General features: G+C 49.7%; 1 protein-coding gene across 1 annotated transcript in view; it reads left to right on the plus strand.

Moving 5' to 3' along the window:
• Window positions 1–24,352, plus strand: part of kiaa1549la (KIAA1549-like a) — a 250,266-nt gene that overhangs the window by 149,953 nt on the left and 75,961 nt on the right. Inside the window, exon 13 of the mRNA XM_059976387.1 lies at window positions 8,139–8,326. Within this exon, the coding sequence (XP_059832370.1) occupies window positions 8,139–8,326 (188 nt within the window). The remainder of the gene's footprint in view (window positions 1–8,138; window positions 8,327–24,352) is intronic.

Genomic DNA, 24,352 nt, shown 5'->3' on the forward strand with positions numbered 1-24,352 from the left:
GCCACTCTCCAATCTTCAGGAACTGATCCTGAATCTAAGGAACATTGGAAAATGATTACCAATGCATCCGCAATTTCCTGAGCCACCTCTTTTAGAACCCTGGGATGCAGACCATCTGGACCCGGGGATTTATTAGCCTTCAGTCCTACCAGTCTACTCATCACAGTTTCTTTCCTAATGTCAATCTGTCTCAATTCCTCTGATATCTTATGACCCTGGCCCATCCATACATCTGGGAGATTGCTTGTGTCCTCCCTGGTGAAGACAGATCTAAAGTACGCATTAAATTCTGCTGCCATTTCCCTGTTTCCCATAACAATTTCTCCCAATTCATTCTTTAAGGGGCCAACATTGTTCTTAACTATCTTCTTTCTCTTCACATAGCTAAAAAAGCTTTTGCTATCCCCTTTTATATTCCTGGCTAGACTGAGCTCATACCTGATTTTTTCTCTCCGTATTGCTTTTTTAGTTAAGATCTGCTGTTCCTTAAAACTTTCCCAATCATCTGTATTCCCACTCATCTTAGCCCTGTCATACTTCTTTTCTTTAATGCTATACAATCTCTGACTTCCTTTGTCAACCACTGTGGCCCCTTCCCCCTCTTTGAATCCTTCCTTCTCATTGGAATGAACTGCTTTTGCATCTTTTTTATTATGCCCAAGAATATCTGCCACTGCTGATCCACTGTCTTTCCTGCCAGGGCATCCGCCCATTTAACTTTGGCCAGCTCTTCCCACATGGCATTGCATAGAAACATTCCGAATGTTAAAAGACCTGAACAGATTAGATATAGCAAAGTTATTTCCATGGTAGAGGAGTCTAGGAAAAGAGGGCACAACTTCAGGATTGAAGGAAGTCCATTTAGTAAAGGGATGCGGAGAAATTACTTTAGTCTGAGGGTGGTAAATCTGTGGAATTTGTTGCCACGAGTGGCTGTGGAGACCAAGTCATTGTGTGTATTTAAAGCAGAGATAGTTAGGGTCTTGATTAGCCAGGGCATCAAAGGGTATGGGGAGAAGGCAGGGGAGTGGGGATGACTGGAAGAATTGGATCAGCCCATGATTGAATGGCAGAGCAGACCTGATAGGCTGAATGGTCTACTTCTGCTCCTATATCTTGTAGTCTTATAGTGACTAACATAACTTGAGAGTGGTGTTTTTCTTCACCATGGCATACATCCGCCCGTGTGCATTGCATTGGTGTTCTCTTTTGATGCTGTCCTTCCATATGAAGCAGACATGAGCCAAGGATACCCAGGAGTATGCGGGATGTTGGAAATTTTCGAACAAAGTTTATGTCGCAGCTTGATAAAGTTCAAGTTGGGCCGCATCTGGAATATTGCATTCAATTCTGGTTGCCCTCATTATAGAAAGGATGTTGAGGCTTTGTAGAGGGTACAGAAGGTGCTGCCTGGATTAGAGGGCATGTGCTAGCACGAGAGACTGGACAAACTTGGGTTCTTGTCTCTGGAATGACAAAGGCTGAGGGGAGAGATTTTTAAGATTATGAGAGGCACAGATAGAGTAGACAAGCAATATCTTTCTCCCAGGGTTGAAATGTCTAATACCAGAGGGCCTAGGTTTAAGATATGATGGGGTCATTTAAAAGGAGATCTGAGAAACTTTGATTCCTTAAGGATGTCATAGCTGGGTGAGATAGTGTGGATAAGCTCCCACTACCTATTAAATGCTCCCTTTGCTGTGCACCTTAAATAGCCTCTGTCACTCAAGTTTTCTCTGGAGCGTTGGAGGCTGTGGGGAGATCTGACAGAGGTTTATAAGATTACGAGAGACATAGATAGAGAAGAAAGATAATATGTTTTTCCAAGGGCATTTGTTTAAGGGGATAATTTCAAAGGACACATGAGGGACAAGTTCTTTACACAGAGTAGGGGACGCCTGGAATGTGCTGTCTGGGATGTTGGATGAGGCAGATACATTAGAGGCTTTTAAGAGACATTTAGATAGGCACATGAATATGAGGAAATGGAAGGATATGGTAATTGAGTAGGCAGAAGAGATTAATTTAGTTAGCTATTTGATTACTAATTTAATTGGTTCAGCATAACGTTGTGGGGTGAGTAGCCTTTTCCTGTGCTGTACTGTTCTTTGTTCTATTTTTTAAAGCCTTGGGAAGCAGAAGTGTTGGTAGCAGTGTAGGTGTTCAATACAGCATCTTGCACTGCTTGTAGAAACTCCTATTGTACATTGGCTGAAGGTTTCAGTGATTGCATTATAAGGAATCTGAAAATGTATGAGCTTAGGGACAGTCAGCATGGCTTTGTGAGGGGCAGGTCACAAATCTGACTGAATTCTTTGAGGAAGTGACAAAACATATTGATGAATGTAGACATTTTTCCCCTCCATAGATGCTGCCTGACTTGCTGAGCTCCTATGGCATTTTGAGCATGTTTCTCAAGATCTTCAGCTTCTTTAGAATCTTTTGTGTTTATGATGAAGGTAGAGCAGTGGATGTGTTGCATATGGATTATAATAAGGCATTTGACAAGGTTCCCATGGAAGGCTCATCTAGAAAGTCAGGATCTTGGGTAACTTGACTGCATGGATTCAGACCAGGCTTGCCCACAGAAGATGGAGGGTGGTTGTAGGTGGAGTGTATTCTGCCTGGAAGTTGGTGACCAGTGGGGTTCCTTGGGGATTGATTCTGAGACCCCAGCTCTGTGAGATTTTTATAAATGACTTGGATTAGGAAGTGGAAGGGTGGGTTAGTATCTTTGTAAATGACACAAAGATTGGTGGCATTGTGGACAGTGTAAGAGGTTGCCGTCGTCCTTGCTGTAGATGGAGGAATAGGGCAGAAGGACCTGCCTGCAGAGTTGGCATGGTACAGTCGCTTGATTGATCCACATGTTGTGTGATCTGATCTCTAGGAAGTACAATTCTCTAATATAACTTCTACGTGATGTTATCTTTTCGGAACTCCATGTAGACAAATCAGAGATGGCATAGCTCAGAATATTGAGTCACTGGCAAATTATACGTAGATCAAGTTTCTAATCTTACATGAAGTAGCTCTTTGTTGTAATTCTTCCAAATAAAAGCTGACCTCTTGAGGTCTGTTATCGTTGATCCTTCCTGGCAGTGGAACTGTGATTTGAGAGAGGAAAATCAATTGACAAATTAAATGCATTCTTTTATGCGAATGAAGGACATAATCCTTTACTTAATAAACTATTTTCCTACTTAGTCAGGATGTAGCCCAATGGAGGATTTCCTTGATGCTAATTTATCTGGAGTATTGCATACAGTTTTGGTCACTTCATTATAGGAAGATTGTAGAGTCTTTGGAGAGAGTGCAGAAGTGGTTTACCAGGATACCGAGGAAAAAAAAATTCTCCCCTCCTCTCTTCTTTTATTCTCCACACTGGCCTCTTCTCATTTGATCACCTCCCCCTGGGTCCCTTCTGCCTTCCTTTTCTCCTACTGTCCACTCTCCTCTCCTATCAGATACCTTCCTCTCTAGCCCTTATCTTCCCAATCGACTTGGTTTCACCTATCACCTTCCAGCTATTCTCCAGCCCCTCCCCTCACCTTCCTATTCTGGCATCTTCCCCCTTCCTTCTCAATCCTGAAGAAGGCTGTCAGCCTGAAACATCTGTTTATTTATCTCCATAGATGCTGTGCAGCCTGCTGAGTACCTGCAGCATTTTGTGTATGTTGCTCTGGATTTCCAGCATCTGCAGACTTTCTCATGTTTATGGTTTACCAGGATGTTGCCTGGATGTGCTATAATCAGAGGTTGGACCAACTTGGGTTGTCTTCTCTAGAGTGTTGGGGGCTGAGGGGAGATCTGATAGAGGGTTAGAAGGTTGTAAGAGGTATAGATGGAGTAGACAGGGAGTATCTCTTTCTCAGGGTTGAAATGTCTAAAACAAGAGGGCATGCATTTATGGTGAGAAGGGTAATTTCAAAGGAGATGTGAGGGGCAAGTTTTTTTACACAGAGAGTGTGGGGTTTCTGGAATGTGCTGCCTGGGGTGGTGGTAGAGACAGAAACATCAGAGACTTTTAAGAGACATTTTGATAGGCACAGGACTGTGAGAAAAATGGAGGGATATGGACATTGTGTAGGTAAAAGAGATTAGCTAGCTATTTGATTACTAATTTAATTAGTATGGGACCATATTGCAAGCCAAAAGCCCTTTCCTGTGCTGTACTGTTCTAGGTTCTATGTTCTAATAGGACACCGATGCAGTGGGTAGTGCTGCTGCCTCACCCCTCCAGAAACCCAGGTTCAATCCTGACCTTGGGTGCTGTTGGTAATGGAGTGCGCACACTCAAGTCCATGCGAGTTTTCCCAGGGTATTCCAGTTTCCCCCACCTCCCAAAGATGTGCAAGGTTAATTAGGTACTCTCTGTTGCCACCATTGTCGTTGGTCGGTTTCCTATAGTGGGAAAGTCTAGGACCAGAGGGCACGACCTCAGAATAGAGGGACATCCCTTCAGAACAGAGATGAGGGGAAAGTTCTTTGCTCAAAGAGTGGTGAATCTGTAGAATTCATTGCCACAAACAGCTGTGGAGGACAAGTCATTGGGTATATTTAAAGTGGATTTGATAGGTTCTTGATTAGTCTGGGCTTCAAAGGTTACAGGAAGAAGGCAGAGAACGGGGTTGGGAGGGATAATAAATCAGCCGTGGTGGAATGGTGGAGCAGACTTGATGGACTGAATAGCCTAATTTTGCTCTTATGGCAAAGAGGATCAGGTGAACCAGTGTTCATGGAACTCACTGGAAATCCAGTCAGCCATTTCTCCATTCCAAAATTCTTCAAAGTGCATTTAGTTTATTTGTGAAAACCCATGGTCAAGATCTAAAATAGAAGGACATGCTTTTAATGCAGACAAATCAGTGTAAGGAAAACAGAAACTACAGATGCCCAGTAGCGTGACCTGGGGAGGCACCATAGTGTGACCCCGGGGGGCACAGTAGTGGAGCCAGGCAAGGTGGGGGGAGGTGGTTGCGTAACCTGGAGGGGGTGAGCATGGTAGTGTAGATCAGGGCAACATAGCATCAGTCACTGGCACTGTAAAGATCCTAAATAGTTTGTTTATTTAGAGATACAGCTTGGAATAGGCACTGCACTACCAGCAATGCCCAGCAAATCGGATTTAACCCTAATCTAATCATGGGGTAATTTACAATGACCGATTAACCTACCCAGTATATCTTTGGATTGTGGGAGGAAACTAGAGCACCCGTGGGAAACCCACACATTCCATGGGAAGCATGTACAGAAATACAGAGGATTCTGGGATTGAACTCCAGAAACAGAATAGGAATATTCAAGAATAAGTCAAGTACCGGTTTGTGTCCTACTTATCCCTGCTTTCATCCTTTGGGGTAAATAAATTAGGAAATTTAATGTCTTTAATTTGAATCACAACTGAGATTAAGTAAGCCTTACATGGCAGAAAACCATCTTTAGCATTGTTTATTAATTGCTAGTTCGGTTGACTTATCAAGATAAGTTTAATGGGAAATGCTGAATGCCTTGAAGTATGAGTACTGTACTCAGCAGTGAGCAATCATTCAAAGTAAATTTATCAGCAAAGTATGTATATGTCACCATATACAACTCTGAGACTCATCTTCTTGCAGACATTTACAGGAAAATAAAGAAATACAATTTATGACGAAACTATACATAAAGACTGACAAACAAACAATGTGCAATGTGCAAAAGATGACAAATTGCGCAGATTCTATCTATGTCTATCTGATCTCCCAGATGCATAGGTTCACAAATTGCATCCAGTTCACAATGCTTCTTAATGGAGTCTTCCATTGAGAACCAAGCTTGTAAGACAGAAGAACTTTTCTCGGGCTTCCAGTCGGCTACAGATATCGATTTTAACCAATGTTTTGATGACAAACTATGCCATATTGCCATGAAGTTGGTAGAGTTTGTCATCAAAACGTTGGTTGGTATTGATATCTGTACCTGGCTGGGAGCCCAAGAAGAGTTTTTTGTCATCTACACCGGCAAAGCACTAGTTCCTTTTCAAGTTTGTAAGAATTCTCATAATTTCTTGTTTTGTGTTTTTGCCAGGATTTGGTCTCATATCTTGTGGTCTTGGAGTCTTATGGGTTTCCTCAGGGTGCTCCAGTTTCCTTCGACATTCCAAAGATGTACGATTAGGGTTAGGGAGTCAGGGGTGTTCTGTGTTGATGCCAGAATGTGGCAGCAGTTGTGGGCTGCCCAGCAGAGTCCTCACTGATTGGATTTGGTGTAGACAATGCATTTGTTGTATGTTTCAATGTACATGTGACAAATAAAGCTAATCTTTAATATTTAGCTTTCAGTTCCTTTTTTCACATTGGGAAGGAAACATTCCAAGATGAACAATGATTTTGATGGTAGAGGCCATTCGGTGGGATCTTGGGGTCCAAGTGCTTAACCAAACAGTGCATATGGTGTACTATTACTCACTGAATATTTAAAGGCCTAGATAGATAAATTAGCCATGATTGAATGGCGGAGCAGACCCACTGGGCTGAATTCTACTCCCATTTCTTACGGTCTTGCCTTTATTATTTGAGGAACTGAGTTCGAGAGACAGGAATTTATGTTGCAGCTTTATAAAACTGGAGTATTGCATTCATTTCTGGTCGCCCCATTATAGGATGAATGTGGAAGTTATGGAGAGGGTGCCGAAGAGATGTACTGGATGCTGCCAGGATTAGAGAACACGGGCTTTAAGGAGAAGCTGGACAAGCTTGTTTTTTACCCCCCTCTGGAGCAGCTGACACTGAAGGGAAATCTGATAGAAGTTTGGAAGATTATAAAAAGTGAACAGTCAATATCTTTTCCTCTGGGTTGAAATGTTTCAAATACCAAAGGGCACACACTTAAGATGAGAAGTTCACCAGATAAATGTGATGAATGAATGAGTTTAATAATTTGTTTGCCTCTGCAGATGTTGCTCACTGCTGATTTTCTCAGGCAGTTTGTTTTCTGTTTGCTGCAGTCTCTTAGAACACAGAACATAGAACATTACAGGACATTTGGCTCCAATCTTGTCCTGACCTTTTAACCTGCTCTAAGATCAATCTAATGCTTCCCTCCCACGTAACCCTCCATTTTTCCTTTCACCTATGTGCCTATCTAAGAGTGTTTTAAATGTCCCTAATGTACCTACTATTCACACATCCAATAAGCTGTATAAAATCCTACTCTGATATCCTCTCTATACCTTCTTCCAATCACTAAAGTTATGCCCCCTTGCATTAGCTACTTACACTCTGGGGAAAAGCCTCCAGCTGTTCACTTGAACTCTGCCATTGTCATCTTGTACACCTCTACAGGTCACCTTTCATCCTCCTTTGCTCCAAAAAGAAAAACCCTCTTGTGTCTTGATCGTTCAATAGAGCAGATGTAGCAAAAGAGATGAGACGAACAGTTAGACTAAAAGGGAGAAAGAGAGCAATGTGGAGAGACAGAGAGAAGGATAAAGATAGAGAGGATGAGAGAGAGACACACACAGGCTGACAGACTGAGAGACAGAGATAGACAGAGAGAGAGAACGGCAGACAGGGAGTCTCAGAGTGACAGACGGGGAGACAGAGACAGACACAGGGAGAATTAGTGAGGGTGAGAAACATAGAAAGAGAGAGAAAGAGAACAGGGAGACACAACAAAGCAGACAGAGACAGATGAATGGGAGCAGATGAGAGACGGAGATAGAGAGACGGAGAGAAATAAAAACAGTGCTGCAGTTGTGAGATACAGAATGAGGCAGTTGTTAAAAATCTGAAATAAACGGACATGCTGGTAATGCTCTGCAGATCAGTTAGCACTGGAGTGATCCACAGGTACGGTCTTACGCCCCACTCTAGGGACCTGCCTTACATTGACTACAGAGCTGACAGAGAGAAATACAAGGTGACCTTGCAATTGTACACTGCAGTGGCTGTTCCCTGATCCCTTTCCCTTTTTATCAATGCAGCAAAACTGATGGCTGGTCCTGAGACACCCTTTGTAGGGAACTGTGAACCTCTCAATTAGCAAATAAAAATGTCCCAGTTCCCTCTTAAGCTACTCATGAATGCTAACTGAAGGATTGTTTTCACATTAACAGCATCTTTCTGTTTTTTTCTTGAATGGATTTTGCCGTCCAGCCAGTCCAAGGCTTTGACTACGCCAAACAACACATCGGCCAATATGGCGGGGAGGATGAAGTGACAATCACTCAGGAGACGGTGATCTTACCGATCCCTGGCCGAGATGCCCTCATTCCTCAAGAAAGGGAAGCAGTTCCAGAGGCAGATAACAGCAAAGCAACAAAAAGCATTGATATTCGGAGAAGGTAAGCACACCGACTTGGATGTGATGGCATGTCACAGCTTATACACATTAAGTTAGTTCTGTGATGTTGCCTTACTGTGGGCATTAACTTCAAACAATATACACTCAGTGGCCACTTTATTAGACACACTCGTACATCCGCTCGTTAATGCAAATATCGGATCAGCCAATCGTGGCAACAACTCAATGCATAAAAGCATGCAGACATGGTCAAGAAGTTCACTTGTTTACCAAACATCAGAATGGGGAAAAAATGTGACCTAGTGACTTTGACCATGTTGGTGCCAGACAGGATGGTTTGAGCATCACAGAAACTGCTGATCTCCTGGGATTTTCACACGCAACAGTCCCTAGAGCTTATAGGGAATGGTACAAAAAGAACAAAAAAAAATCCAGTGAGCGGCAGCTCTGTGGGTGAAAACACCTTGCTGATGAGAGAGGTCAGAGGAGAATGCCAGACTGATTCAAGCTGACAGGAAGTCAGATAGCCATGCATTACAGCAGTGTTGTGCAGAACATGTCAAACCCTGAAGTAGATGAGCCACAGCAGCAGAAGACCACTATGCAAAGCAAAAGCTTTTCACTTTATCTCAGTACATGTTATTTCCTGCGCAGATTGCCTTGTCTTTTATTATAGGGACTATTTAACATGCTGGTGACAGAAGATGGTAATGTCTGGGCTTTCAGAGCATGCACAATTAATCAACGTTGGGTAATGTAGATGTAATTCTGCTGGGTTTGTTCTTGCATACTAAAACTCGCACCACCTGTTAGGTTTTCAGACACATCTCATTGTTTCTCTCTTTGTTGCTATCTGTTAGGAAAATTTTTAGATGTTGCCTGGCCTGCTGTGTTCCACCAGCATTTTGTGTGTGTTGTTGTAGGAAAATTTTTTAGATGCTTTCATCATTAATGTGTTGCAAATTCTTTAAGTCAAGGAGTTTATTTATTTAGAGATACAGAGCAGACCGGGCCATTCCAGCCCACTGACCACGCCACCCAGCGACACACTGACCATGTCACCCAGCGACACACTGACCACAACACCCAGCAACACACTGACCACGCCACCCAGCGACACACTGACCATGTCACCCAGCGACACACTGACCACAACACCCAGCGACACACTGACCACGCCACCCAGCGACACACTGACCACGCCACCCAGCGACACACTGACCACAACACCCAGCGACACACTGACCACAACACCCAGCGACACACTGACCACGCCACCCAGCGACACACTGACCACACCACCCAGCGACACACTGACCACAACACCCAGCGACACACTGACCACAACACCCAGCGACACACTGACCACAACACCCAGCGACACACTGACCACAACACCCAGCGACACACTGACCACAACACCCAGCGACACACTGACCACAACACCCAGCGACACACTGACCACGCCACCCAGCGACACACTGACCACAACACCCAGCGACACACTGACCACAACACCCAGCGACACACTGACCACAACACCCAGCGACACACTGACCACAACACCCAGCGACACACTGACCACAACACCCAGCGACACACTGACCACAACACCCAGCGACACACTGACCACGCCACCCAGCGACACACTGACCACGCCACCCAGCGACACACTGACCACGCCACCCAGCGACACACTGACCACAACACCCAGCGACACACTGACCACAACACCCAGCGACACACTGACCACAACACCCAGCGACACACTGACCACGTCACCCAGCGACACACTGACCACGTCACCCAGCGACACACTGACCACAACACCCAGCGACACACTGACCACAACACCCAGCGACACACTGACCACAACACCCAGCGACACACTGACCACGCCACCCAGCGACACACTGACCACGCCACCCAGCGACACACTGACCACAACATCCAGCGACACACTGACCACGCCACCCAGCAAGACACTGACCACAACACCCCGTAACACACTGACCACAACACCCAGCGACACACTGACCACAACACCCAGCGACACACTGACCACGCCACCCAGCGACACACTGACCACAACACCCAGCGACACACTGACCACAACACCCAGCGACACACTGACCACAACACCCAGCGACACACTGACCACAACACCCAGCGACACACTGACCACGCCACCCAGCGACACACTGACCACGCCACCCAGAGACACACTGACCACAACACCCAACGACACACCGACCACAACACCCAGCGACACACTGACCACAACACCCAGCGACACACTGACCACAACACCCAGCGACACACTGACCACCACACCCAGCGACACACTGACCACCACACCCAGCGACACACTGACCACAACACCCAGCGACACACTGACCACAACACCCAGCGACACACTGACCACAACACCCAGCGACACACTGACCACGACACCCAGCGACACACTGACCACAACACCCAGCGACACACTGACCACGCCACCCAGCGACACACTGACCACGCCACCCAGCAACACACTGACCACCACACCCAGCGACACACAGACCACACCACCCAGCGACACACTGACCACGCCACCCAGCGACACACTGACCACAACACCCAGCGACACACTGACCACAACACCCAGCGACACACTGACCACAACACCCAGCGACACACTGACCACAACACCCAGCGACACACTGACCACAACACCCAGCGACACACTGACCACGCCACCCAGCGACACACTGACCACGTCACCCAGCGACACACTGACCACGTCACCCAGCGACACACTGACCACAACACCCAGCGACACACTGACCACAACACCCAGCGACACACTGACCACAACACCCTGCGACACACTGACCACAACACCCAGCGACACACTGACCACAACACCCAGCGACACACTGACCACGTCACCCAGCGACACACTGACCACGTCACCCAGCGACACACTGACCACGTCACCCAGCGACACACTGACCACAACACCCAGCGACACACTGACCACAACACCCAGCGACACACTGACCACAACACCCAGCGACACACTGACCACAACACCCAGCGGCACACTGACCACAACACCCAGCGACACACTGACCACGCCACCCAGCGACACACTGACCACAACACCCAGCGACACACTGACCACAACACCCAGCGACACACTGACCACAACACCCAGCGACACACTGACCACAACACCCAGCGACACACTGACCACAACACCCAGCGACACACTGACCACGCCACCCAGCGACACACTGACCACAACACCCAGCGACACACTGACCACGCCACCCAGCGACACACTGACCACAACACCCAGCGACACACTGACCACAACACCCAGCGACACACTGACCACAACACCCAGAGACACACTGACCACAACACCCAGCGACACACTGACCACGCCACCCAGCGACACACTGACCACAACACCCAGCGACACACTGACCACAACACCCAACGACACACTGACCACAACACCCAGCGACACACTGACCACGCCACCCAGCGACACACTGACCACCACACCCAGCAACACACTGACCACAACACCCAGCGACACACTGACCACAACACCCAGCGACACACTGACCACAACACCCAGCGACACACTGACCACAACACCCAGCGACACACTGACCACGACACCCAGGGACACACTGACCACGACACCCAGCGACACACTGACCACAACACCCAGCGACACACTGACCACAACACCCAGCGACACACTGACCACAACACCCAGCGACACACTGACCACGCCACCCAGCGACACACTGACCACAACACCCAGCAACACACTGACCACAACACCCAGCGACACACTGACCACAACACCCAGCGACACACTGACCACAACACCCAGCGACACACTGACCACGCCACCCAGCGACACACTGACCACAACACCCAGCGACACACTGACCACAACACCCAGCGACACACTGACCACAACACCCAGCGACACACTGACCACAACACCCAGCGACACACTGACCACAACACCCAGCGGCACACTGACCACGCCACCCAGCGACACACTGACCACAACACCCAGCGACACACTGACCACAACACCCAGCGACACACCGACCACAACACCCAGCGACACACCGACCACAACACCCAGCGACACACCGACCACAACACCCAGCGACACACTGACCACGCCACCCAGCGACACACTGACCACAACACCCAGCGACACACTGACCACGCCACCCAGCGACACACTGACCACGCCACCCAGCGACACACTGACCACAACACCCAGCGACACACCGACCACAACACCCAGAGACACACCGACCACAACACCCAGCGACACACCGACCACAACACCCAGCGACACACCGACCACAACACCCAGTGACACACCGACCACAACACCCAGCGACACACCGACCACAACACCCAGCGACACACTGACCACAACACCCAACGACACACTGACCACGCCACCCAGCGACACACTGACCACGCCACCCAGCGACACACTGACCACAACACCCAGCGACACACTGACCACGTCACCCAGCGACACACTGACCACAACACCCAGCGACACACTGACCACAACACCCAGCGACACACTGACCACAACACCCAGCGACACACTGACCACGCCACCCAGCGACACACTGACCACGCCACCCAGCGACACACTGACCACACCACCCAGCGACACACTGACCACGTCACCCAGCGACACACTGACCACAACACCCAGCGACACACTGACCACGCCACCCAGCGACACAGTGACCACGCCACCCAGCGACACACTGACCACAACACCCAGCGACACACTGACCACGTCACCCAGCGACACACTGACCACGTCACCCAGCGACACACTGACCACGTCACCCAGCGACACACTGACCACAACACCCAGCGACACACTGACCACGCCACCCAGCGACACACTGACCACGCCACCCAGCGACACACTGACCACAACACCCAGCGACACACTGACCACGTCACCCAGCGACACACTGACCACAACACCCAGCGACACACTGACCACAACACCCAGCGACACACTGACCACAACACCCAGCGACACACTGACCACGCCACCCAGCGACACACTGACCACGCCACCCAGCGACACACTGACCACACCACCCAGCGACACACTGACCACAACACCCAGCGACACACTGACCACGTCACCCAGCGACACACTGACCACGTCACCCAGCGACACACTGACCACGTCACCCAGCGACACACTGACCACAACACCCAGCGACACACTGACCACAACACCCAGCGACACACTGACCACGTCACCCAGCGACACACTGACCACAACACCCAGCGACACACTGACCACAACACCCAGCGACACACTGACCACGCCACCCAGCGACACACTGACCACGCCACCCAGCGACACACTGACCACGCCACCCAGCGACACACTGACCACAACACCCAGAGACACACTGACCACAACACCCAGCGACACACTGACCACAACACCCAGCGACACACTGACCACAACACCCAGCGACACACTGACCACAACACCCAGCGACACACTGACCACGCCACCCAGCGACACACGGACCACAACACCCAGCGACACACTGACCACGCCACCCAGCGACACACTGACCACAACACCCAGCGACACACTGACCACAACACCCAGCGACACACTGACCACAACACCCAGCGACACACTGACCACAACACCCAGCGACACACTGACCACGCCACCCAGCGACACACTGACCACAACACCCAGCGGCACACTGACCACAACACCCAGCGACACACTGACCACAACACCCAGCGACACACTGACCACAACACCCAGCGACACACTGACCACGCCACCCAGCGACACACTGACCACGCCACCCAGCGACACACTGACCACGCCACCCAGCGACACACTGACCACAACACCCAGCGACACACTGACCACAACACCCAGCGACACACTGACCACGCCACCCAGCGACACACTGACCACGCCACCCAGCGACACACTGACCACGCCACCCAGCGACACACTGACCACAACACCCAGCGACACACTGACCACAACAACCAGCGACACACTGACCACAACACCCAGCGACACACTGACCACGCCACCCAGCGACACACTGACCACAACACCCAGCGACACACTGACCACAACACCCAGCGACACACTGACCACAACACCCAGCGACACACTGACCACGCCACCCAGCGACACACTGACCACGCCACCCAGCGACACACTGACCACAACATCCAGCGACACACTGACCACGCCACCCAGCAACACACTGACCACAACACCCCGTAACACACTGACCACCACACCCAGCGACACACTGACCACAACACCCAGCGACACACTGACCACAACACCCAGCGACACACTGACCACGTCACCCAGCGACACACTGACCACAACACCCAGCGACACACTGACCACAACACCCAGCGACACACTGACCACAACACCCAGCGACACACTGACCACAACACCCAGCGACACACTGACCACGCCACCCAGCGACACACTGACCACAACACCCAGCGGCACACTGACCACAACACCCAGCGACACACTGACCACAACACCCAGCGACACACTGACCACAACACCCAGCGACACACTGACCACAACACCCAGCGACACACTGACCACGCCACCCAGCGACACACGGACCACAACACCCAGCGACACACTGACCACGCCACCCAGCGACACACTGACCACAACACCCAGCGACACACTGACCACAACACCCAGCGACACACTGACCACAACACCCAGCGACACACTGACCACGCCACCCAGCGACACACTGACCACAACACCCAGCGGCACACTGACCACAACACCCAGCGACACACTGACCACAACACCCAGCGACACACTGACCACAACACCCAGCGACACACTGACCACGCCACCCAGCGACACACTGACCACGCCACCCAGCGACACACTGACCACAACACCCAGCGACACACTGACCACAACACCCAGCGACACACTGACCACGCCACCCAGCGACACACTGACCACGCCACCCAGCGACACACTGACCACGCCACCCAGCGACACACTGACCACAACACCCAGCGACACACTGACCACAACACCCAGCGACACACTGACCACAACACCCAGCGACACACTGACCACGCCACCCAGCGACACACTGACCACAACACCCAGCGACACACTGACCACAACACCCAGCGACACACTGACCACAACACCCAGCGACACACTGACCACAACACCCAGCGACACACTGACCACGCCACCCAGCGACACACTGACCACGCCACCCAGCGACACACTGACCACAACACCCAGCGACACACTGACCACAACACCCAGCGACACACTGACCACAACACCCAGCAACACACTGACCACAACACCCAGCGACACACTGACCACAACACCCAGCGACACACTGACCACAACACCCAGCGACACACTGACCACGCCACCCAGCGACACACTGACCACGCCACCCAGCGACACACTGACCACAACACCCAGAGACACACTGACCACAACACCCAGCGACACACTGACCACAACACCCAGCGACACACTGACCACAACACCCAGCGACACACTGACCACAACACCCAGCGACACACTGACCACGCCACCCAGCGACACACTGACCACAACACCCAGCGACACACTGACCACAACACCCAGCGACACACTGACCACAACACCCAGCGACACACTGACCACAACACCCAGCGACACACTGACCACGCCACCCAGCGACACACTGACCACGCCACCCAGCGACACACTGACCACACCACCCAGCGACACACTGACCACAACACCCAGCGACACACTGACCACAACACCCAGCGACACACTGACCACAACACCCAGCGACACACTGACCACAACACCCAGCGACACACTGACCACGTCACCCAGCGACACACTGACCACGCCACCCAGCGACACACTGACCACGCCACCCAGCAACACACTGACCACGCCACCCAGAGACACACTGACCACAACACCCAGCGACACACTGACCACAACACCCAGCGACACACTGACCACAACACCAAGCGACACACTGACCACAACACCCAGCGACACACTGACCACAACACCCAGCGACACACTGACCACAACACCCAGCGACACACTGACCACGCCACCCAGCGACACACTGACCACAACACCCAGCGACACACTGACCACAACACCCAGCGACACACTGACCACGCCACCCAGCGACACACTGACCACGCCACCCAGCGACACACTGACCACGCCACCCAGCGACACACTGACCACAACACCCAGCGACACACTGACCACAACACCCAGCGACACACTGACCACAACACCCAGCGACACACTGACCACGCCACCCAGCGACACACTGACCACAACACCCAGCGACACACTGACCACAACACCCAGCGACACACTGACCACGTCACCCAGCGACACACTGACCACAACACCCAGCGACACACTGACCACAACACCCAGCGACACACTGACCACGCCACCCAGCGACACACTGACCACGCCACCCAGCGACACACTGACCACGCCACCCAGCGACACACTGACCACAACACCCAGCGACACACTGACCACAACACCCAGCGACACACTGACCACAACACCCAGCGACACACTGACCACAACACCCAGCGACACACTGACCACACCACCCAGCGACACACTGACCACAACACCCAGCGACACACTGACCACGCCACCCAGCGACACACTGACCACAACACCCAGCGACACACTGACCACAACACCCAGCGACACACTGACCACAACACCCAGCGACACACTGACCACGCCACCCAGCGACACACTGACCACGCCACCCAGCGACACACTGACCACAACATCCAGCGACACACTGACCACGCCACCCAGCAACACACTGACCACAACACCCCGTAACACACTGACCACCACACCCAGCGACACACTGACCACAACACCCAGCGACACACTGACCACAACACCCAGCGACACACTGACCACGTCACCCAGCGACACACTGACCACAACACCCAGCGACACACTGACCACAACACCCAGCGACACACTGACCACAACACCCAGCGACACACTGACCACAACACCCAGCGACACACTGACCACGCCACCCAGCGACACACTGACCACAACATCCAGCGACACACTGACCACGTCACCCAGCGACACACTGACCAGAACACCCAGCGACACACTGACCACAACACCCAGCGACACACTGACCACGCCACCCAGCGACACACTGACCACAACACCCAGCGACACACTGACCACAACACCCAGCGACACACTGACCACAACACCCAGCAACACACTGACCACGCCACCCAGCGACACACTGACCACAACACCCAGCGACACAATGACCACGCCACCCAGCGACACACTGACCACAACACCCAGCGACACACTGACCACAACACCCAGCGACACACTGACCACAACACCCAGCGACACACTGACCACAACACCCAGCAACACACTGACCACGCCACCCAGAGACACACTGACCACAACACCCAGCGACACACTGACCACAACACCCAGCGACACACTGACCACAACACCCAGCGACACACTGACCACGCCACCCAGCGACACACTGACCACAACACCCAGCGACACACTGACCACAACACCCAGCGACACACTGACCACAACACCCAGCGACACACTGACCACAACACCCAGCGACACACTGACCACAACACCCAGCAACACACTGACCACGCCACCCAGAGACACACTGACCACAACACCCAGCGACACACTGACCACAACACCCAGCGACACACTGACCACAACACCCAGCGACACACTGACCACGCCACCCAGCGACACACTGACCACAACACCCAGCGACACACTGACCACGCCACCCAGCGACACACTGACCACAACACCCAGCGACACACTGACCACAACACCCAGCAACACACTAACCACGCCACCCAGCGACACACTGACCATAACACCCAGCGACACACTGACCACAACACCCAGCGACACACTGACCACGCCACCCAGAGACACACTGACCATAACACCTAGCAGCCCACTGATTTAACTTAGCCTAATCACAGATCATTTTATAATGACCAATTAGCCTACTAACCCATATGTCTTCTGAATGGGGGAGCAAACCGAGCACCTGGAGGAACCCAAGCACACATGGTACAAAGTATGTACAAACTTTCTTAAAGAGGGCGCTGGAATTGAACTCACAACTCCGCTTTGAGCTGTAATAGGGTTGTGCTAATCGCTACTCTAAAGTGACACCCCCTCCATCTATTTCAGTAAAGCATACTGGTTTATTATTGTCATACATTCAGTGAAAAGCTTTTGTTTTGCATGCCATCCAGACAGATGATTTTATTCAATTAGAGGAGGGCAGAAAATGTTGTCTTTACTGAGGCTGTGAGAAGTGCAGAAAGACTCAATGAAGGGAGGTCTGGTGTGTGCAATGGGCTGGGCTGTGTCTACAACTTTGCAGTTTCATGCAGTCCTGGGTGGGGCAGTTGCCATCCCAAGCCATGATGTATCTGGATAGGATGCATTGTAGTTGGGAATGATGTGTGAGGAAGTGGGTAAGAAACTGGTTCCCCAGTATGATCAAATTGACTCTTGACCTCACAATCTACCTCTTTGTGATCTTTAAAGTTCAAAGTAAACTTATTATGAAATTAAATATTTGTCACCATATACCACCCTACAGTCCATTTTCTTGTGGGCATTCACAGTAGATACAAAGAAACACCATAGAAACACTGAAAACCTACAGCACAATACAGGCCCTTTGGCCCACAAAGCTGTGCCGAACATGTCCCTACCTTACAACTACCTCGGCTTACCCATAGCCCTCTATTTTTCTAAGCTCCATGTAGCCATCCAGGAGTCTCTTAAAAGTCCTATTGTTTCCGCCTCCACCACCGCTGCCGGCAGACAATTCCACGCACTCACCACTCTCTGTGTAAAAAAAACTTACCCTGATGTCTCCTCTATACCCACTTTCAAGCACCTTAGAACTATGCCCTCTTGTGCCAGCCATTTCAGCCCTGGGGAAAAACCTCTGACTATCCACACAATCAATGCCTCTCATTATCTTGTACACCTCTATCAAGTCACCTCTCATCCTCCGTCGCTCCAAGGAGAAAAGGCCGAGTTCACTCAACCTATTCTCATAAGGCATGTTCCCCAATCCAGGCAGCATCCTTGTAAATCTCCTCTGCACCCTTTCTATGGTTCCCACATCCTTCCTGCAGTAAGACAACCAGAACTGAGCACAGTACTCCAAGTGTGGTCTGACCAGGGTCCTGTATAGCTGCAACATTACCTCTTTGCTCTTAAACTCAATCCCATGATTGATGAAGGCCAATGCACCATATGCCTTCTTAACCAGAGAGTCAACCTGCGTAGCAGCTTTGAGTGTCCTATGGACTTGGACCCCAAGATCCCTCTAATCCTCTACACTGCCAACAGTCTTACCATTAATGCTATATTCTGCCATCATATTTGACCTACCAAAATGAACAACATCACAATTATCTGGGTTGAACTCCATCTGCCACTTCTCAGCCTAGTTTTACATCCCATCAATGTCCTGCTGTAAACTCTGACAGCCCTCCACACTATCCACAACACCCCCAATCTTTGTGTCATCAGCAAATTTACTAACTCATCCCTCCACTTCCTCATCCAGGTCATTTATAAAAATCACAAAGAATAGGGGTCCCAGAACAGATCCCTGAGGCACACCACTGGTCACTGGCCTTCATGCAGAATATGACCCATCTACAACCACTCTTTGCCTTCTGTGGGCAAGCCAGTTCTGGATCCACAAAGCAATGTTCCCTTGGATCCCATGCCTCCTTACTTTCTCAATAAGCCTTGCAGGGGGTGCCTTATCAAATGCCTTGCTCAAGTCCATATACACTACATCTACTGCTCTTCCTTCATCAATGTGCTTAGTCACATCCTCAAAAAATTCAATCAGGCTCGTAAGGCACGACCTGCCTTTGACAAAGCCATGCTGACTATTCCTAATCATATTATGCCTCTCCAATATATAATTTCCTGGGCTAGCTCTACTCCCTTGCTTGAATAATAGAACAACATCCGCAACCCTCCAATCCTCCAGAACCTCTCCCATCCTCATTGATGATGCAAAGATAATTGCCAGAGGCTCAGCAATCTCCTCCCTCACTTCCCACAGTAGCCTGGGGTACATCTCGTCTGGTCCCAGTGACTTATCCAGCTTGTTGCTTTCCAGAAGCTCCAGCACATCCATCTCCTTAATATCTACATTCTCAAACTTTTCAGTCCACTGCAAGTCATCCCTACAATCACCAAGATCCTTTTCCTTAGTGAATACTGAAGCAAAGTATTCATTAAGTACCTCCGCTATTTCCTCCAGTTCCATATACACTTCCCCACTGTCACACTTGATTGGTCCTATTCTCTGATGTTTTATCCTCTTGCTCTTCACAAACTTGTAGAATGCCTTGGGGTTTTCCTTAATCCTGTCCGCCAAGGCCTTCTCATGGCCCCTTCTGGCTCTCCTAATTGAACTTTTAAGCTCTTTCCTGCCAGCCTTATAATCTTCTAGATTCATATGACTACCTAGTTTATTGAACCTTTGGTAAGCTCTTCATTTCTTCTTGACTGGATTTACAACAGCCTTTGTGCACCACGGATCTTGTAACCTACCATCCTTTCCATGTCTCATTGGAACATACCAACTCAGAACCCCACACAAATATCCCCCGAACATTTGCCACATTTCTTTGGTACGTTTCTGAGACCATCTGTTTCCAATTTATGCTTCCAAGTTCCTGCCTGATAGCCTCATAGTTTCCCTTACTCCAATAAATCGTTTCCCTAACTTGTCTGTTCCAATCCCTCTCCAATGCTATAGTAAAAGAGATAGAATTGTGATCACTATCTCCAAAATGCTCTCCTACTGAGAGCCCTGACACCTGACCAGGTTCATTTCCCAATACCAGATCAAGTACAGCCTCTCCTCTTGTAGGCTTATCTACATATTGTGTTAAGGAGCCTTCCTGAACCCACCTAACAAACTCCACCCCAACTAAACCCCTCACTCTAGGGAGATGCCAATCGATATTTGGGAAATTAAAATCTCCCACCACAACAACCCTGTTATTATTACTCCTTTCCAGAATCCGTCTCCCTATCTGCTCCTTGATGTCCCTGTTACTATTGGGTGGTGTATAAATGAACACCCAATAGAGATATCGACCCCTTTCTATTCCTAACTTTCACCTACAGAGACTCTGTAGACAACCCCTCCATGACTTCCTCCTTTTCTGCAGCCTTGATCAACAGTGCCACACCCCCACCTCTTTTGTCTCCCTCCCTGTCCTTTCTGAAACATCTAAAGCCTGGGACATGAAGTAGCCATCCCTGACCTTGCACCATCCAAGTCTCTGTAATGGCCACAACATTATAGCTCCAAGTGCTGATTCACGCTCTAAGCTCATCCACTTTATTCATGATACTCCTTGCATTAAAATTGACATATCTCAAACCATCAGACTGAGCGTGTCCCTTCTCTATCACCTGCCTATCCTCCCTTTCGCACTGGTCCAAATTTTCTCTATGTGTGAGCCAACCTCCCTTTCCTCCATCACTTCAGTTCAGTTCCTACACCCCAGCCACTGTAGTTTAAACTCTCACCAGTAGCCTTAGCAAACCTTCCCGCCAGGATATCACTTCCCCTCGGATTCAAGTGCAACCCGTCCTTTTTGTACAGGTCACACCTGCCCCAGAAGAGGTTCCAATAATCCAGAAATCTGAATCCCTGCCCCCTGCTCCAATCCCTCAGCCACACATTTATCCTCCACCTCATTCTATTCCTATACTCACTGAAACAATGCAAAACTACACACAAGGAGGACAAACAACCAATGTGCAAAAGACAACAAATTGTGCAAATACAAAAAGATAAACAAACTAATATTAATAGTAATTGAGAAAATAACAAATAATACTGAGAACATGAGTTGCAGAGTCTTTAAAAGTGAGTCTGTAGTTTGTAGAATCAGTTCAGAGTTGGGGTGAGTGAAATTATCCATGCTGGTTCTGGAGCCGAGTGGTTGAGGGCTGATAAATGTTCCCGAACTTGATGATGTGGGACTTGAGGCTCCTGTACCTCCTTCTTGATGGAAGCAGCGAGAAGAGAGCTTGGGCTGGATGGTGGGGGTCCTTGATGATGGGTGCCGCTTTCCTGTGACAGTGATCCTTGTAGATGTGCTCTGTTCTGGACTGTTATTGTTTACCTGTACTGTGCTTTCTCTACAACTGTTACACTTTATTCTGCATTGTTATTGTTCTAGCTCAATACACTGTGAAATGATCAGACCTGTATGAACAATATGCAGGACAAGATTTTGACCAGGTCAGATGCTGCCTGACCTGCTGAGTTCCTCCAGCTTGTTGTACGTGTTGCTTTGATCACAGCATCTGCAGTGTGCTTTGTTTTTAAGATTTTGACCTTACTGCATGTGACCACAATCAACCAGAGATAAGACATGGAGATAGACCACCAACCATCTTGCAGGAGTTGGGTGGGGATTCAAATATTATAATGAAGCATGAAATCACCCTAATTTAAGAGTGGTTTCCATGTACACTGAACCTCAGGAAGCCTGGATGACCAAAGGAAGGTCTCACCTGACATAATCTGCTGAGTTCCTCTAGCATTTTGGTGAAAAACATGTTCTTCTAGCATTTTCTGTCCTCTGCTGGTCTGCAGGTCACCCTTGGCAAAGTGTAGTACCTGTTTAGTGCCACCTGCACCCACTCCCCCACCGCCCCCAGAAGGAGCCAGAAGAACCTGTTATTGTGCTGTATTTCTTGATAAAATAAATCAATAGATAGATAGATAGATTTTGATTACATTGCCTGTATTTCTGTAACGATGACATCAGCACAGTTTTTCTTAAATGGATCTGAAACCAGGTTAGTTACCATGGAGATTTTCAGTGTTAATTCCAAACCTTTTTAGAGGGGAATGTTGAGCTGTTCTTAATTGTCTATGTAACATTTAAAAGCCTTTTTTGGATTTGTCTTTTACAGTAAAGCTGCCAGTAGAGCTCACATGTCAGTGAATAGACGGCTTCGTGGATTAAATCTCCTTCCCCCGCTCATCAGTCATATTCCATACCCCTGAATCATCGATTCAGTTCTGCCTCGTCTTCGTCCCGGTATTTCATGTTAATGATCCAGTGGCAGTTTTACATGCAGTTACATAGAGTAACTGTATAATTTGTGTTTCACAATCCACAGATTAAAATTTCAGCAGCTGGTGTGTAAAGTATGGACACCCTGCTGAAGTAGCAGAATTGCATAGTTGTTAAACTGGAGTTGGTCAAACAGGGCGCTCACATAGAACACAGAAAATTACAGCACAGTTGTGGCCCTTCAGCCACAATGTTGTGCTGAGCATTTAACCTATTGTAAGATCAGTGTAATCCTTCCCTCCTGCATCGTCCTCCATTTTTTTATTTCATCCGTGTGCCTATCTTAAGAGTCCCTTAAATGTCCCTAATGTATCTGCCTCTATCTCTACCCCTGGCAGTGTATTACACGCACTCACTGTTCTCTGTATAAAAAAAACCCTGCCTCTGACACCCCCTCCCCCATACTTTCCTCCAATCACTCTAAAAATTATGTCCCCTTGTTTCCACCCTGGGAAAAAGTTGCTGCTATCCACTTGATCTTTGCCTCATAATCTCCTACATCTCTTATCAAGTCCTTGTTTATCCTCCTTCACTCCAAAAAGAGAAGCCCTAGTTTGCTCAACCTTTCCTCATAAGACATGTTCTCTAATCCAGGCAGCATCCTGCAAGTGTAAGTGTCCCTACACTTCCTCCCTCACCACCATTCAGGGCCCCAAACAGTCCTTCCAGGTGAGGCAACACTTCACTTGTGAGGCAAACACGAGGAAATCTGCAGATG

Source organism: Hypanus sabinus, chromosome 7 (assembly GCF_030144855.1).
Source record: "Hypanus sabinus isolate sHypSab1 chromosome 7, sHypSab1.hap1, whole genome shotgun sequence".
Taxonomy (NCBI): domain Eukaryota; kingdom Metazoa; phylum Chordata; class Chondrichthyes; order Myliobatiformes; family Dasyatidae; genus Hypanus; species Hypanus sabinus.